At 45.5% G+C, this 18,229-nt stretch overlaps 1 protein-coding gene across 6 annotated transcripts in view; it reads right to left on the bottom strand.

The window, feature by feature from the left end:
• Nr3c2 (nuclear receptor subfamily 3 group C member 2) overlaps window positions 1–18,229 on the bottom strand; it is a 325,325-nt gene that overhangs the window by 38,847 nt on the left and 268,249 nt on the right. For all 6 annotated transcript variants that reach the window (XM_060393185.1, XM_060393181.1, XM_060393182.1 and 3 more), the window contains exons 5-6: window positions 17,777–18,115; window positions 16,302–16,446 (exon numbers count right to left, since the gene is read on the bottom strand). In XM_060393185.1, coding sequence (XP_060249168.1) covers window positions 16,302–16,446; window positions 17,777–18,115 — 484 coding nt within the window. The remainder of the gene's footprint in view (window positions 1–16,301; window positions 16,447–17,776; window positions 18,116–18,229) is intronic.

Below are 18,229 nucleotides of genomic sequence, written 5' to 3'. Positions count from 1 at the left end.
GTTTTCACCCCTAAGCACTAACGTGCTTCCACATGGCATTCTTTCCTAGGCATCTTCTCAGGTGCGAAACAAGATAAACTGGAAGTGTGCAAATACAGCTCCTAAAATGGGCACAGAGGTCCAGGTCCAAGTCTAAGAGTCTCGGACTAGGACTTTAAGAAAGTTTTGTGCTTACTTTCAATGAGTACGAATGTTTTGCCTGTGTGGATGCATGTGCACAGAGTGTGTTCCTGGTTTCCACGGAGGCCGGAAGAAAGCATCAGATCCCCTGAAACTGCAGTCACAGGTGGTGTGAGCTCCTGCGCGTGTGAGGAAGAAAGCCGGGCTTCTGCAAGAGCAGAAAGTGCTCTGTTTGCCACTAGGCCATCTCTCTAGCCCCTTGGGTTAAACACATTGATGAAAATAAAACTTGGACCACACGTGTACCGGCACACATGTGCACCAGCACACATGTGCACCAGCACACATGTGCGCCAGCACACACGTGCAGGTGCGCGGTCCTGCTGTGTAGGTCAGGACTGCGGATATGCTCTGCCGTGCCCACGGGCTGGGGAACTACTCCAAAGCATTTCACCAGCTGGGAAACTAGTCCCACACTTGCAGCTGCAGCTCACCCGTCCTCTCTCGAGACACCCACGTCATCTACCTAAAACCACACTAGCTCTGAGGTGTTCCATCACAGGACCCAGCCCCTCCCACTTGAATGCCACTTGGAAAAAAGTGAATATTCACAGTGAGACAACGTTTTTGTTGTTGTTACTTTAAGAAAATTTGAGTTAGAAAAGTTTTCTTCTATAATCGTAGTAGGGATTAAACAAAGCCCATTAAAATCAGGGTGGGTGGAGTAGTTAAAATTCATATAATTTGCCTATAAACCGACTAGTTTTAATGTATATCTAAAAAATTTGGACATCTGTGTTTAAATACTTACATATCTTTTTATTTTCCTTACTGTTTCTGCCCACCTATTATTAAAATAATCTTTCATCCATTTTATGCATAAAATAATGTGTTTGTGGAATTATATGGTTTATAATCTTTTGAAATTCAAGTATTCCAAAGGAAGACCTGGAACTAATTACTATTTCCTGGTTCAAGACTCAGTTTCTTCAGGAATGGGTCCCTGAGAGGAACCCAGGCCGCAGCAGGTGGTCCTACACCCAGGGACATACAGGAAACACTAAATGGACTCAGTGGGCTTAAAAAACAAAGCATTGGCTGGGCGTGGTGGCACACACCGTATTGCCAGCACTTGGGAGGCAGAGGCAGACAGATTTCTGTGAGTTTGAGGCCAGCCTGGTCTACAGAGCGAATTTCAGGACAGCCAGGGTCACACAGAGAAACTCTGTCTTGAAAAAACAAAAACAACAACAACAACAACAAAATAAGCAAATAAAAAAAACATGCATATAAAGTTTGGAGACATAAGTGGTAGGGAGATATGGGGGGATTTGGAAGGAAAGGAATTGGGAGTGAACTTGATCAAAACACATGTGATGCATGTAAGAAATTCTCAAACAATAAGAAATGCAGTACACTCTTGCTACTTTATATCAACAGCACTGTGCTATCTTATATTACGGGCAGAATCAACTGAATAGGAGGTTCAATGAAACATTCTGGTTTTGATAGCCAGGTATGGTCTTATCCAACTAAAATACAAACTTAAAGTCCCACCGTCATTCCTCTACGTAGATTCCATCTGGTAGCTACTAATGGGAATGACAGTCTCAGAATCACAGTTTTGTTCAACTATGATGCCTGTATGTATCTGCTCAGCCAAGCTAGCGGACTCTCCCAGCTCCAGGCACCTGTGGAACTCAGAAGCTCGTGATGGCTTACAGAGGCTGCCCCTGCATGGCCTTTCGGAGGACAACACAGCTAGGTCCTTCCAGGGTGGGAATGTGTGTGTGTGACATGCATGAGAGTGTGTACAACATACGTGTGCATGTGAGTGTTTGGATGCACTTTCCACCCACCTTCCCAGACTCTTACTAGCAGTTTCTCTTCTGAACTACACTGACTACAGGCTCATCTGGGCTACCTTTGAGGTGGACATTTTAGGTGGACATATAACACCTATTTAACTGTCTCCTGGGTGCTATTCCTGACATTCAGGCAGCGCACTAGAAAGTTAAGAAATCACAAAGATGGGAACAGAAGGAATGGAACTCTGTCCCTAGAAACAACCTTTATGGAAGAGCTCTGCTTGTTTGCCATGCAGCTGCCAGGGATGCCTGCCACTGTGGTGGTGGTGATGGTGGTGGTAATGGTGGTGATGGTGGTGATGGTGGTGGTGGTGGTGGTGGTGGTGGTGGTGATGGTGGTGATGGTGGTGGTGGTGATGGTGGTGGTGGTGGTGGTGGTGGTGATGGTGGTGATGGTGGTGGTGGTGGCGATGGTGGTGGTGGTGGTGGTGGTGGCAATGGTGGTGGTGGTGGTGGTGGTGGTGGTGATGGTGATGATGGTGGTAATGGTGGTGGTGGTGGTGATGGTGGTGATGGTGGTGGTGATGGTGGTGGTGGTGGTGGTGGTGGTGGTGATGATGGTGGTGGTGGTGATGATAGTGGTGGCGATGATAATGGTGGCAATGATGGCGGTACTGTTACCATCCTCCTTACAAGAGAATTATGATACACTGATCTTAAACTTGGGCCTGGAAAAACTTCTTTTCTTTTTGTTGAGACAGGGTCTTCTAACTGTGGAGCCCAACTGGCCTAGAACTCACGATGTGGGCCAGGCAGGCCTGCAACATGCCTTCCCTCCCAAGGAACTGAAGGCCTGTGATACCATGCTCGGGTAGAAAAAGCTTCTTAAGGTTAAATTTTGCTTAAATGATCCTGTAAGACTTGATAGTATATCATCTGAAAACGTGTGTACACCCACGCTCATGGCAGCAATATTCACGGTAGCCGAAAGGTGGAGGGAACGCAAGTGGCCATCGAGAGAAGAGTGGGTACTCAGACTGTGGTGTGTGCACATAACAGGGTATTAGTCAGCTTTGAAAAGGAGATTCCTTCACGCTGCGTCACATGGACGGCTCTTTAAAATATTAACATTATTATTAGTGTTTGTGTGCACACCTGCATGTGTGTAAGCATATGCTGCATACACGTGGGTATATGCATTTGAGTTCAGTTCATGGAGGCCAGAGGAAGTGGAGTTATCCATGATGGTGAACTGACAGGCTGAGGTGCTGAGAATCGTATCTGGGCTCTTAACCATCTGTCTGTCTCAGCGTGAACGGATCTTTATGTTGTACAGCAAGTAAAATAAGTCACTCACTAATGATAAACACCGTAAGTTTTGGTTCTGAGTAGTCAAATTCATGGGAAGCAGAGCAGGGCCTGGGTGACGACGCGAGACACAGCTTCAGCTTCATGTGGTGAGAAAATTCTGTTATTACTTGCACAGTGATGCAATGGTATTTTACTCCCCGAGCTGAACACATGAAGCGTCAAGGTGGCAAGTCTCATCTGTATTTTCAATCCTACCAAGTTTTGGGGAAAAATGACTCTTTCTAAATCATCATCTTACTGCACAGAAATTATGAAACTGAAATTGTGCAGCTTCTGTGAGGGCTGGGGGTTTATAGTCTCTTCTTTTATAAGATACCAACATCTCTCTTCTCGTTTTCACAGCTTGCCTTTGCCTTTCCATGTGGTCAGTCCTCCGTGTTACTGTACGTGTGTTTTAATGCAAGCTGCACTCAAGGCTTTTAGAAAGCAGGAGAGGTAAAAGTTCTTCAATAAACCACGGTTACAAAAGGTCATCCAGAAACAGTCCCCAAAGGCCTGTCTGTTATAGTGCTGGTGCTCTATGGGGAGAAGAAAACAGACCTTCACGTCTCACTCTCCTGCCATTTACTTCGTGTAACCCTGTCTCGCTGGCTGATGTTCTAAAGGCCCAAGGACAAGCTCGCCAGCTCTACCAGCCGCAGGCCTGAGGAAAAGAACGACAGTGCTGTTTCTCCGCACCCTTCAGCAAGAGCGCACTGACCTGGCTTCTCACCTGCACACCTCAGGGCTTTGGGAAGCGTTGCAAAAAGACAACTGAAATACTCCAGAGTCAACCCTGCAGTAAACCCAGCTGACTGCCCACACTGGGGTCTCCGCCCTATTCAAGAGCGGGACACAGGTCATCCCATGACTGGCTTTCACACAGCACATGTTCAAATGATGGGAGGTGAGCCATAAAAAGTATCTTACAGTGATGGTGAATCGAAGCTTCCGCTAGCTGAGCTGTTGAGGCTGGGTGAACGCCCTGGAGTTTCTGGACTCTTACGAACAGGCCCGCCATTAAGGACATTTGGTTTTCTAGCAGCCAGCCAAAATTTCAGGAAATTGCCTTTGGGACCAAGTGTGGTGTGACGTCATGAGGCAGCACTGGTCTCATAACAGTGAGTCAAATCTCTCGATCTCAGATTGGGACACTGCACACTGCATCATCAGGTTGGGACAAATCGAACATTCTGTTCTGTGGACAGTGAAACAGATGGCTCCTGACTCATGCTTGTCATTAAAACACACACACACACACACACACACACACACACAACTAGCAATCAAAAATAGTCCCTCCCTCCAAATCATCTTAAGGAGAATAAAAATTACTTCAATTTGAATCTTAAAAGTATTCAAGTTTGCCATTTCTCCCCACCACCGTGGTCATCAGAGATTGTTCTTGAACTGTCAAAGCACCAGTCGAGGCACTCTTGCTAGTTGCGCTCCTGATGTTCGCTCCTTGGGTGTAGAAGCGACCTGCAGTGGTGGGGGCCAGCTGTCAGGGCCAGGATCACTATGAGAATTCTACCTAGGCTTGCTTTTCTGGACTTCCCTTGGAGAGAGACTTGCAACCCAGTGGTTCTTAGGACATCCATTTGTTCTCCCCTAACCTCCCATAGAGTGTTCTACAACTAGTTAGAAGCCAAGCCAGTGCTTCTTCTTCACCTAAATTGATGTCCCCAAAGAGATATGTTTTCATAAAACTGTCACTGGATTTTAGCACCTCAATTTTCACTGACTTCAATGGATGATAATTACAAATACTACATGACACAAAACCAGAAGAGGCCTGGTGACATTTCCGTTGTCACTTACCACTGACAGTCATGGGAGTGTAGGGAGAAAGCGTTTGGGATTTCCCCCCCATAGATATTACACATGACATTAAAAAAAAATTCACTCATACTACAGCTGTAAAATTCTCAACGGCTCATTTGGTAAAGTACTTGCCTTGTAAGCATGAGGACCAGCGTCTGACCTGCAGACCACATGCAAAAAAACCAAAACAACAAAAACAAAGCACAGGTCTGGTGGCATATGCTCTGAATCTGAGTGCTGGGAAGGCAGAGAGGCAAAGAGAAGCTCGGGGCTTGCTGGCCAGACAGCCTGGACAAGTTGGAGAACCCAGAACAGTAAGAGTTCCCGCCTCAAGGAAACGAGGCACACGCTTCAGAAGAAAAGGTGGCGCCTGAAGTCTTGGCCTTCTGAGACATGTGTACGATTATGCGCCTGCACCAATAGATAAAATAACCAGTGATTCCTTCCAGGTAGCACGCTGGCTCGGGGTACAAGAAAGAAAGCATGCAGCCTTAGCTACCTGCAAAACCTCAGGTTTTACAGAATGTAAATTGGGGGTAGCGGGAACCACATTGCACAAATGCTGAGCAGAAGCTGGCGCTGTAGTCCTTCAGCTGCGCCTCTCCCCAGCCATTACCAATGTAGCTGACTTGAAAAAGGTGATTTCTGAGCAGCTTCTCAGGGTCACTTCCTGCGTTGTGGAGGTACACTTTTCTGTGAGGTCGGTGGCCGGATAAGCCGCAGTATGGTGAGGTGACCTTCGGAACAGTGAAGGGCTAAGAGAATCCCAGATCATCATCTGACACAGCCGGGTCTGACCACTCGGGAACACACCAGCGCTCTGCTCCCACAGGCAGCAGGGATCCCCCTCCAGCAGAAATTGACTGGACGCTTTACCATGTAGCAAACTGATGTTACTTTTGACTTTTCTTTGGAAGGGGAGTTTATCCTCACTCTCATCATGAACCTGACTATGGTAGCTTACTTATCCCAACACACTTCTTAGGAGGATAAGTGGACTCTTGGAGGCAACAGTTATTTTAAGGTTTAAACTAAACTGAGGGAGGCCAGCCCCAGAGCTGCAGTTCTAAATCATAGGAGAGGGTGCTCAGCACCTAATAAATGCTCACTGGCTTAAGACTTGTTACCTCATATTGCCACAGGGTCGGGCTGCTACATACACGGTTTTACATAAGCTAACCAAGGTGCATCATGTGCCAGGGCAATGGTACCCACAGGGGCCCTCCCCCTTGTCTGAGGAGAAGGAGAGGAGAAAATGCGTGTGTGCATGTGGGGTGGGGATCACTGGGAGGAGAGGAGGGGCTACAATCAGAATGTAAAGTGAATAAATAAATAAAATTTTAAAATGTTGACACCACTTGCATCTGAAGCAAACGTGTAGAGACCTTTTCTTGTTGTTATTTAGTGGGAAATACGGTAGCACAATTATCTCACCACCATCCCAATGGCTTCAGCCAGAAAGTATCTAAAGGAGGTCTGAAGGGTGAGGGAGGGTGTGTGTCGGTTTACTCTTATAGATCTGGTATCTATGGAGATCCTTTTCTGATCTCCTCTTGGACATAAAGGGACAACAGGGTACCTAGAAAGCAGGTAAAGAGCAACTGACTGACTGGATCATTTTCAGTAACCGCATGCATCTTTTTGTAGGATGTAGATGCTAACAGAAGGTGAGAAAGTTCAGTGGCTAGTCTTCCTTCACATAGACACCTGTGCGTATGAAGGAGTCATCAAGTTACTTACTTAAATGGAGAGCATAAAAGGCATAAAAGGCAGGATTTTACCCAATCACCACTGAAACTGCAGAATGCGAACAAAGTTAGCAGCCAACTTATGAATGTTACTAGACTACTTAGGTAAAAAGTGAGGATGAAACAATTTCCCTCGCTGCTGTCCAGATCTGTATCCACCAGCTCCTGACAGAGTCAGCTGAATGAAGCAAAGGCCTTGTAGCACTAGCACGTTGGCCCTGGCCTGTGAGAAGGACACCTGCTCTGGTGAAGCTGCGGTTGTCTCCCAGGGGACAGTGCCGTGAAACCTCGCAGAGGTGACTGGTGATTGGGGATGCTGGGTCAGGACAAGCCCTACGGCAACTCTGCCTGTTACAGGGTCACTGACTTCCTTTACTGGGAAAGTCTTGAAAATAAGCTGAAGAAAATAAGCCAACAGCCAAGCTTTGTTTCCAGAGATGTTAGTAAATCTGGTAATCAAAAAGGGTCCTAGGGCATCATAACTCTAAATGAAGAAGACCTTCCTTTGTTTCATTTATTCTACAAAAGCTGATGGCATTGTCTGCTTGAGTATAAAAAAAAAAGAATGTTCAACTCAATTAATTTATTAGACGTTGGTCATGTGTCCCCTCTTATTACTGATTCTGAACATCTGTCACCGAGTAGATTCTGTTCAGGACATTATGAACAACTGCATCATTCATTACGGGGTGAAAGGAGTGTGATGCCACCCAGACACCACACCAGCCATGACATCCATTTCCCATAAGACATGCATATTGCATGATGCCACACAGAGCTCATCAGGGCACAGCCTCAGTGTTTATTTGGTTTATCTGTTTATACAAAATCACTAGTAAGGATGGCGGGAGATGGCAGCTGGCGTTTTCTAATCTTCCCCTTAACCCCGAAAGTCAGAACTGAGGGCTGTGTTGTTGCTCTTTGATGCCTAAAAGCAACGTGTGAAGACCAGGATTTCTAATGTGTCAGTTTCCTGTGTCTCCCATGCAGGTTTCGGGCCGGCAGTTCCCAGGCAGCTTGGCTGGAAAGAGGGGTGACTGTAACGAAAACCCCTTCTTTTTTTTTTCCCTAATTTTATTTTTCTCATTAGTTACATTTTGTTAATTCTGTATCCCAGCTGTATCCCTCATTCCCTCCCCAATCCCACCCTCCCTCCCTCATCTCCTCCCTGCCCCTTTCCAAGTCCACTAGTAGGGGAGGACCTCCTCCCCTTTCATATGACTTCCTTTTGTCAGGTATTTTCAAGACTGGCTGCAAAGTCCTCCTCTGTGGCCTAACAGGACTGCTCCTCCCTTGGGAGGTGGGGAGGTCAAAGAGCCAGTCATTGAGTTCCTGTTAGTAATAGTCTTTGTTCCCCTTACTATGGGAAACCAATTGATTACTGAGCTATCACGGGTCACATCTGAGCAAAGGTTCTAGGTTTTATCCTCTCATGGACTTTGGTTGAGTGTCCATCTCTGAAAAGACCATGTGCCCAGATACGTTTGGTCCTTGTGGAGCTCCTATCCTTTCCACATCAAATTCCCCTTCTTTCATATGATTCCCTGCACTCTGCCAAAGGTTTGGTTGCGAGTCTTAGTATCTATTTTGGAGCACTGCTAGGTAGAGTCTTTCAGAGGCTTTCTGCGGTAGACTCCTGTCATACATTCAATGCATATCCCATTTGTCTTTCTAAATGAGGATAGATCATCATACCCCGTGTCCACTTTCTTGATTATCTTCTTTAGGTGTATAGATTTCATTATGTTTATCCTATCTTTTAGGTCTATATAAGAGAGTATATTCCATGTGAAAACTCCTTCTTTATTGTGAGGTTCCACACAGAGAACTGGGTGTGCATGGACGCGGCCATCAAATGCCAAGGACACTGCCCAAGACAATGAAAAGGGAATGGGTCCTCTCGCTGTGACCGTGACCTGCTCCCAGTTCCTGGGCCCCAAGTTCTCTGCCAGTGTGATGGCACAGGTTTAAATCATGCCATTAGGGGCTGTACTAGTTACTTTTCTCTTTGCATTTGCTATGAACAAACACCTGACAAGAAATCGCTTACAGTAGAAAGGGTTGGTTTTGGCTTACAGACTACGCTATCAGGGAAGGCCTAGCGAAGGAGTATAGGAACCCAGGCTAGTCGCACTGCTTGCACTGTCAGGAAGCAGAGAGAGAGGGAATGAAGCGAGCCTATGTACCTCTTCCAGCTAGGCCCCAAATCAAGGTCTCTAGTTGGGACACAAGCCCATGGGGGACATTTCACATTCAAAGCACAAGGAGGTCCTTATCAAGTTGCTGGTGGCTAATCCTCTGACACAGAAGATGAGAAATGAAGGCTAGTAAAACAAAGCCATTCACCTGACAGCACCAAAGTAGTCAGCAAGGAGAAGTTATGTATTTGTTTTGGTATGTACGTGTGTGTGGTCGTGCACATCCACACAAACACACACACGCGATGTGTTAGTGCATCCACATTGCATCTGTGGGGTTGTTAGAGGACAGCTCTGCTGAGAGGGTTCTCTCCTCCTACCCAGCGGGATCTGAGAGCCAGACTCAAGCGTTCAGGCTGACTATGCGCACCCCCACCTGCAGAGCGATCTCACTGGCTCTCCATTTGTTTCTTTCTAGAAAGAGTAAAATGCCAGAACCTAAGGAACACAATCACCTCTTCAGAGCCCTCCTACACATACCCCATTTAAGAAAACGAGTTTGGGCATATGGGCAAAGGTGGGGGATGAAAAACAACCAGATTCACTCTCCTGGATGACGTAATGAAAAGGGATAACCACGTAATGGAAGGGATAACTCCCTTCCATTCTAGACGTGTCTGACGATGAGAGTGCAGGAAATGCTTCGTGTATCATCACAGTTCATCTGTCCCCCTTAACCAGGGTTTGTCAGGTCTATAAAAATGATCATCTTTGCTCTTCACATCCTGTCCCCTATATAGGAGAAGAGCCTAGAGTACTCTTTAGTTAATGAATTAATTTTTTAAAATGAATAAATGTTGTAGTAGAAGGAATTGAAGCAGAACTTTGCAAGTGCTCCACCACTGAGGTACACGCCTAAGCCTTTATAATATTTAGTGTGAAACTGAGCCTCCCAAGTTGTCCAGGACGGCTTTGACCTTGCTGTGTAGCCCAGACTGGCCTTAAACTTGTGTTCCCCCACCTCCGTCTCTAGAGTAGCTGGGGTGAAATGCATAAGTCACCATGCCAGCGTTTTAGTGAGCTTCTTTCTCTGTGAAGACACTGAACTACCACACGCTGTGTCTGTACTGTAACAGTGCCTTCTGAGCACAGCACACAGACTGGCTCTCCCATGCAGAACAGAAGTGCAATGAAGAATCCCAAGTCTCTGTACAAGTGCTTGTCTCCCTGGGGGTGGGCCACTCCCGAACATTCCACAATACAAGGTCAAAGTGGGGACTGGGTAGCACAAGTTCCTATTTCACCAAATTAATCTACTAGACACAGGAGCATGTGATATTAAACTGAAAAGAACAGACACCACACCTCTGCAAAAGGCCCCAAAGCCATCAGCTTTAACTGACTTATTCCTGGCCACCTGACCCAACCCTGCAACAGAATCGCTGCAGAGAAAATAGTTTTTGTCTCTAAAATTTTCAGTGAAGAAACTTAGCGATTTTATTTATATGTAAGAGTGCTTTCAGCGGAAGAGAACAAAGCCCTCTGAGCATGTTAACTGAAAAAAAGCAATATGCTACTATCCAAGGCACAGTGCATTATGGATAATGTATGATCTTAAATTGGTGTGGAAGCAGGCGGCCTGTGCTTCGCTGGCACGTAGTGCTTCTGGCCGTGTTTGCTACATCATTGTCACTCTCTAGGATCCCAGGACAGTTACAGGCAACTGTGTTCAATCTCATATTCATCTTGCCTTAATTTCCTCCTCTCCTCAAAATCACTTAGCTTCATTAACTCTTCAGGAAATTTCTCAAGTGCAGTAAGAGATATCATGTAAACAATGCTGATCGGGCAGGAGCATTCTTGAAGTAAAATTGAGATGAAGTCTACAGGAATGACTCAGTTTCAAAGGTCAGGGATGTTGAAAGGATGCAAAAGCAGGTTAAATTCCACTGGACTCTCACTTCTGCTCATGCTAGAAAGACTATCAACAAACCAAAACCAGTTACTGAGTAACAATGGCAGATAAAGCACTAGGTTAGACACCAGCGCTGATGCTAAAAAGCATATTTTCTCTGTGGAGTAGTCAAGGTACAGACAGTACAGAAATCACAAGACTTACACAGAGATGAACCTGCTTTAAAGAGGTCTGGTGTGGCCGAGCACCTGCCTCAGTCTCCTGTTTGTTTGTTCATTTGTTTGTTTTGGCCCGGGTTTCTCCATGGAGCCTAGGCTGGCATTTGGACTCTTGGTCCTCTGCTTCTGCTTCCCCAGGACTGGGATGTGTGGCACCATGTCCAATTCTAACTCCTATTTCTTATCACTATGATAGGTTGATAAAAGGAAAGAAAAAAGGTTTTAAAAACTAAGAGTGGCGGAGGGAATGCTTTGCTTAGAGAACTGCCCCTGTCTTCATCTGTCCTCACACGCGCTGTTGTGGCTTGGGTGGGAACCATCGACAGTAGGATAGGCTCACGTATTTACACACTCGGTCCTCTGCTGGTCAGGAAGTACATAGTAAATGCTCTCAGCCTCGAGTTGCTTCAGGGAGAAAGCAGCTAAGACCCGTATGTGCAGAGTGCTTCTTGTTTGCAGAAGTTCCCCGAGCAGTTCCTTGCTAACTCTCTCTTCAGGCACAATCCTACTCTAGTCTACTTTTGTGGCAAAGATGAATCCCATTTCTGAGTGACAATGTTTGCTCTCTGCAGGCAGCAGCTGACCACTTTCTACATACACCACATTTCCTCTGAGAGTCTCCAACTCAGCCATCTCTGAGAACCAGGTATGTGTGAAAAGGACTAGTGGAGAGCAGACACTGGGCAGTGGCCCACCACCTCAATAACCAGACTACTCACTTGGCTCTCTAGCTGCTGTTGAGCTAAGATTTTCACAGGTACACTACAGAGAGAAGAGGCAGGCTCTTCATCCTACCCAGAAGTTAAAGAAAGAAGAAGAGAAGAGAGGGGTTCAGCAAATGTTGGCTCTTTTATCTATATGAAAAGGCAGTCAGTGCATGCCTGTGTGTGTGCGTGCCTGTGTGTATGTGCATGTGTGTGAGTGTAAGACAGACCTGGATAAAAGGAAGAAGGAAGGAAGGTTACATACTGGAAACCATAAAAATCCTCATTAGAAAGGAGAAAGGGCAGACAGAGGAAGGCACTTAGAAGAAGTTAGTACCGAGGAAGCTGGCCCAGATTCACCCCACCGGCAGGACCGTATCGTCAGTCGTGCCATCTTTGTCACTGGATGTGATACCTAGTCCAGTGGCTTGGGATGTCAGTCATGTGGGGTGAGGGAGTCATGTCACGGCTCCAGCCACCCCCGGCACCCCGAGGACTATGCACAGAAACACTCCCGCCTGTGCACACTACACACTGTGACTCGCGTCTGTGCACAGAATCACTCCCGACACACAGACACTCTCTCAGCCAGGCCTCTTCAAGTTCACAGTGTTGGGTGCAAGGCACCCGCAGACACTGTTTGTTGGGAGGATGACGGGGAAGGCCACCACTGAGGACAACTGGAAAGCATCAACATGAAGGGGTTCACGGCGCCATGGACACAGGACATGAAGTGACTGACTGTTGAGCTGTCTGTTCAGATGGAGCACAGTGTCGCAGGCAGCACAGTAACAGGAAGGTAAGGGTTGGCCTCGCTCCTGGCGCCCCGCCGAGCTGGCCTGTCTTCCTTGACGACCAATCCGCATCCCATGAAGAGGCTGGAGATGCGGCACTAAATCCCACCTGACCCCCGCTCTCCCCAACAGTCTCGGTACCACAATAACACGAGGCTCAGATGACAAATATCACCACTAGAGAGAGATTATATATGCCTTCAATATTTGATTTTAAAATACTGGCCCAGACTTAAAAGGAATTGATGAAATACATAATCTTAATTTCAGGGGGAGAAAAAAAGAAAGAAAAAAAAAAGAAAAAGGAAACTCTTTCACTCTAAGCGTAAGAGGGAGCTTTACTATGTGTGTTGAACTGATAGGAAGCTGGAATAGTTGCAGTGATCTGCAGCAATACGCAGTATATTGTTTCAAGGTAGAGTTGAATAATTAATCATTTAATACATATCTAAAAAGTTTTGAATTTATAATAAGAAAAGTTCCATGCTAAAGTATTAACTCATATTTTCACCTCAGAATTTAATGAAAAAATTGCAAATAATGTTTCCTTTATTTTTCCCCATTTCCCGCCTCTCCTCCAGCTTAATATTGCTAATGTGTAGCTGAAGAATAAGATCGTTAGGCATCGTCAGACTCATTTCAAAGGCCAGCACAAGCAACCACCTACAAAGTTTTGCTCAGACACACCACAGCTTCATATCACACATCTATACCATAACTTTCATTCCTGTAACCAGAAATATGAATTCTGAAACCCCCTCCAGGCCAATTACTAGACTGGTGGATTAATTTGTTCAATAATTAATCTATCCGGCAAATATTTACAGAGCAGCTATTATGCCCCAGGCTCAATGCTAGACGCTAGACAGAAAAAACCAAAAGATTCTGTCAGGGAAGCCAACATTAGGGACTAGCTAAACCTTTTAAAATAAGGTGTTTTTTCTTTGATTTTCTGTGTTCAAAAGGAGTCTTCTTGGTTTCTTTGTTGGACATTTTGTCTTCTGATGTTGCATACATTTTAAGATTAATACTTGACCTCAAAAGCAAAGGACACAAAAACAAACAGGTATATTATACTTCATAAAGGACATCTGTGCATCATGAAATACTAGAAAGGGCTGGGTGTGTGGGCATGTGGGCATGTGTTTCCTCTATATGAGCTTTGCCTAGTGTGCGTGAAGTCCTGAATCTAATGCCCAGTGCTACATAAATCCATGGCATGTCTACAACCCAGCTCTCAGGAGGCAGAGGTAGGAGCATCAAAAGTTCAAGGTCATCCTAGGCTCACACTGAGCATAAGGCTAGCTTGGGCTACAGAAGCCCGATCCCAAAATCAACAAACAAATAGAAAACAAAACACTTTCTACTTTCAAAAACTGAAACCCAACAGATGGGAGTAAATAATTACAAATCACATCTAGTTAACATCCAAAATAAATAAAGGATTAGAACCAAAGAGCAACATGATAATCAATGTAAAAAATGGGAAATGGCCTCGACCTAATACTTCTCCAAAGAAAATACACCAGTGGCTATTCAAGAAAGCCCAACACTACCAGTCACCAGAGAAACGCAAAGCCCAACTTTAATGAATGGTCATAATTAGCAGGGTGAATGTTCAAAGAAAAGTGTTGGCATGATTATGGACACATTAGAGTCAGTGATCAGGGTGCCATTTCCACAAGGGGAAACTGAAGGTCAGGACCCACTGTGCCTCTGGGCATGTTTTTCTCAGCTACTCTCTAGGTGCTCTTGTTCTGTGTGCATTTCTCTTCAGACACATTATTTAATGCACACTGTTGGATCATCAGCACAGAGCCCATGGCAGCGATGTAGCTCATGACTGTGTGATGCTTTCCTTCTCCACGTGGCACCATGCCAGCCTTGCTGAGCTCGGCGGCATCAGCACTGCACTCTAGCCATTTTAAAGAGGGACATTACCAAGGAAAGCACAAAGCTGCACAGAATGTAGCAGAAAATAGAAATCATAAAGGAGGCTTGCGTACAGTCTCAAAGCTGAAACAGAAAGGCACTCTCTAGTGACATTTATTTTGCATTCTACCTACGCCATGGATGATGGCTAAGATACTGTGTGTGTCTTGGTGAGACTGAAATTAGGCAAATCCAGAGAGAAAACACATAAATGATGAGGACCAACTACATACCAATAAGAGAATACTGCTCAGCCATAAAAAAGAAATGGAAGTTGAAGACACGCTTCAGTGTGGGTAAACACAGACAATACGCTTAATGAAAATAAGCCAGGCACAAAAAGACAAATGTTGTATGATTCCATGCCTATAAGGTGTCTAGAAGCCAGGAAAGCTCGTAGTCCTAGGAATTCAGATTGTGGTCAGTGAAGCATAATCACCCAGAGTATTTGGAGTATCAGCATGGGATGATAAAAAAGTGCTGGCAGTAGAGTTTGGTGATGGCTATAAAATAGCAAAAACATCAGAGTATTCTCTTAAGTGGCAAATTTTACATTTTATGAAAATGGGATATACGTGCTTAGGAAGATTAGGCAGATCATGTTGATCTTCCGTTCAAACAAAATCAAATGCACAAAAGCCAATCAAAACCTTCTGGTGGCACTGGTTTAGCAATATCAGCTGATGACTGAGGAAAGACAAGTGAATTTAAAATGTGCGTGCCGGCTCTTTGGCTTTACTTTTGGTGGAACTTTATGCCACACTAGGATTATTCTGACCTCTTGACACAGTGGAGCTGTCTCAAGAACCCGTGATGCTCTTACGCTCTCTCTGGAACAAAATAGCTGTGCTGGCAGACCCCATGAGCTAGGGTTCCTCGGCAGACGACTAGAGGTGTTACTGTGGGATGATGCTTCTCCCCTCTACCACCCGCATCTGTCATCTGATACCCTTATTCTAGAAGTCTCTATATGCTCGTCTCCTGAGAAAGCCCGCTGTTGGAGGATGCCTGTAGTTGCTATCATAATTCCAGTGCTCCCTTTTAAATATTTTTTGACCCAACAATTACAAAGAGGCATTGCTGAATGTAAACACACAAGAAATGTGCTAATGTGAAATGCAAACACCAATAAAACATAAACTTAAAATGGGAAGGCATTCATAGCCAAAGGAAAGAATCTGCTAAAATCTGTTCGGCCTTTTAAAATGCATCAGAAAACAAAAAAATGTTTCACTGCAGAAGAAGGTTTTGGCTTCTTTTATGATCGGAAGGAAGGGTAATTATGATTGCCGTGAAAACACGTCGAGCAGCTGTGCACAGTTAACAAAAGAACCGTTCTATGACGCTTTCAAAAACTGGCACTTTAAATATTCACATTTCCTAGAAACGAGCCTCTTTCCAATTGGAGCAGATACCAGAGAGATTGCTTTCTATTAATCATGGCCTTGTACCAGGTGAGCCTCAGAGCCAACTGGATGGCTTTCTCTTGGGACAATTCCCACATACATGATGTAAGAGTTCCACATACTGATTTATTATTGACACTCAGACTCTATGTGTATGGCACAGAACTGTAAAGAGTGATTTTTTTTTTAAGTTTTCAAAATTCAATTTTCTTTAACCCTTAAAAAATGCTTGTTTCAGTAGATTCTTTCACACTTGTACATCTGGCATAGAGATAATTTTTAAAAAACAGCATAACGAATAATTCTGCAGTTTGTTTTATGAGAGCTAATTAATAGGTACTTACTCATTAAAGACTAGGTCTGGTGCAAAGTAGAGAAATTGGCTGTTCGTATGTTTGTACGATCTCCAACTCAAGGCAAATGATGATAGACACATCCAAGAATACTGGATGAGGGTAATTTGGTCCTCAAGAGGCAAGTTTTTAAATCCTAGAGAACAGAACAATTAATCACCGAAAGACACTTAGCATGTGAGTACATTCCAGGAAGGAGTCAGCCCTCACTACCTTTCTTAACAGACACGAATCAATTCCACAGACATCCACGGGGCTGCGAGCCTGGCTCTGCACAAACCTTCCTTTTGAATTCGCTCTAAATGTTTGGTGGGGGAGGCAGTGGCGAGCTGCTGGGAGAAGTCACACTGAAGAGTCCCATCGGGGTTCTGCTTTGATGAGGAATACACTCAAGAAGTTGTGTTCACCTGCAAAACCCGCTTCATTCCCACCCAACCCACAGCACCAGCTTCAGGGGGAGTTTTACTGTCACCATCTGCATATTTGCAAGAGCAGAAAAATTTTAGTCTTTTTGACTTTATAGTCCCTAAAGAAATCTTACCCCTTGCTCCCCCCTTGCCTGGGATACCAGCTGCAGACAGTTCTGAGCAGGGTAGGCATTCTTGCTCTGGCCCCTGTGCTTTTCTCACTCCTATTTCCAGCTGTGTCATGGCCCTGTTTTTCTGTTTGTTTGTTTTGTTTTTCCTTAGCCTGCAGGTTGACTGTGGATCAGGGCAAACATCTCTCCATGACGCCTCAGGGGGCTAATGGTCTCATTCACAAAATCTTGCCTGGTGGAAAATGAACACGAGGTAGAGCGTTCACTGTCGATTTATGGTGCTGAGGGCAGGGAGGGATTCTGTGTGTGTCTGGTGTGTAGGCATGTATACACATGTGCCTGCACGGGCCCACGGGCCGCCATGTGGGTGCAATACGGGGAGGACAGATGTGGGGTGGCTTCTCTATCATTGCGTACCTTATCTTCGGAGGCAGGGTCTTTCCCTGAATCTGGAGCTAGGTTGACTGGCCTGAAAGCTCAGGAATCCTGCTTTCTCCTATAAATGAGGGTTCTGAGGATCCAAACTTAGGTGTGCATGTAGGTGCTTTACCAACTGTCTCTTGAATCTCAAGCAGGTTTTTTTTTTTTTTTTTTTTTTTTTAAACCAGGAAGAGTTGGTGATTGCTAGGCCTAAGTTCCTTGGGCCTGCATTTAGCTAAACCCAGGTACTATGCTGCCAAGAGCCAGCACAGTGTGATATCACTAACAATGAACTTTACCTCCTTAACACTTGGGGACAAAGTAATCCCTTTCCTTTGAGAACACCAGCCAAACGCCTGTCTTAAGAACACTGGAGCTAGAAACCTGAGTTCTTGGAAAAGAAATGAACCAGTACATAGCATTCTCCCCCACTCTGCTGTCTCTGATACTCATGTCAGAATGAGTGGACACGTGGTAGCACGGATGCGCTGAGCCAGAGCAGGCCTACCTGGAAGTACTTTGGCCCACTTCACGACCTGGATCATCTGTTTGCCCGCCAGGCGGTTGAGGGTGGAGAGCAGGTTCTCCGCAGTGTCGGGCTTAGAGCTGTCGTAGCCCGCGTACACGATCTCCGGCTCGATGTTCTCCAGGATCATGGCCGGGGACGGCGTGAGGGCGCGTGTGATGGAGGTGAGCTGCGGGACCAGCGCAGAGTTCACGGAGGGCTCCTTGGTAGGAGCGATGTACGTGGTCCCCTCTTCCGGGCTCTGGGGTGGTGGTGGTGGGGGCTGCTGTGGTTGTTCCTCATGAAGGCCTTTTAACTTCCCCAGCTTCTTTGACTTTCGAGCTGTCAAATGCAAAAAACGGAAGGAATAAGGCCAAATCCGGGTATCACCCTGAACACATTTTATGAGGCCGGAACTACAGGTCATTGATCTGTCATCAATGCATGCTCTCTCTG

Source organism: Meriones unguiculatus, chromosome 10 (genome assembly GCF_030254825.1).
Source record: "Meriones unguiculatus strain TT.TT164.6M chromosome 10, Bangor_MerUng_6.1, whole genome shotgun sequence".
In the NCBI taxonomy this organism is placed as follows: Eukaryota; Metazoa; Chordata; class Mammalia; order Rodentia; family Muridae; genus Meriones; species Meriones unguiculatus.
Note: the sequence above shows the minus strand (reverse complement) of the source record. Positions and strands in the feature narration are given on the sequence as shown.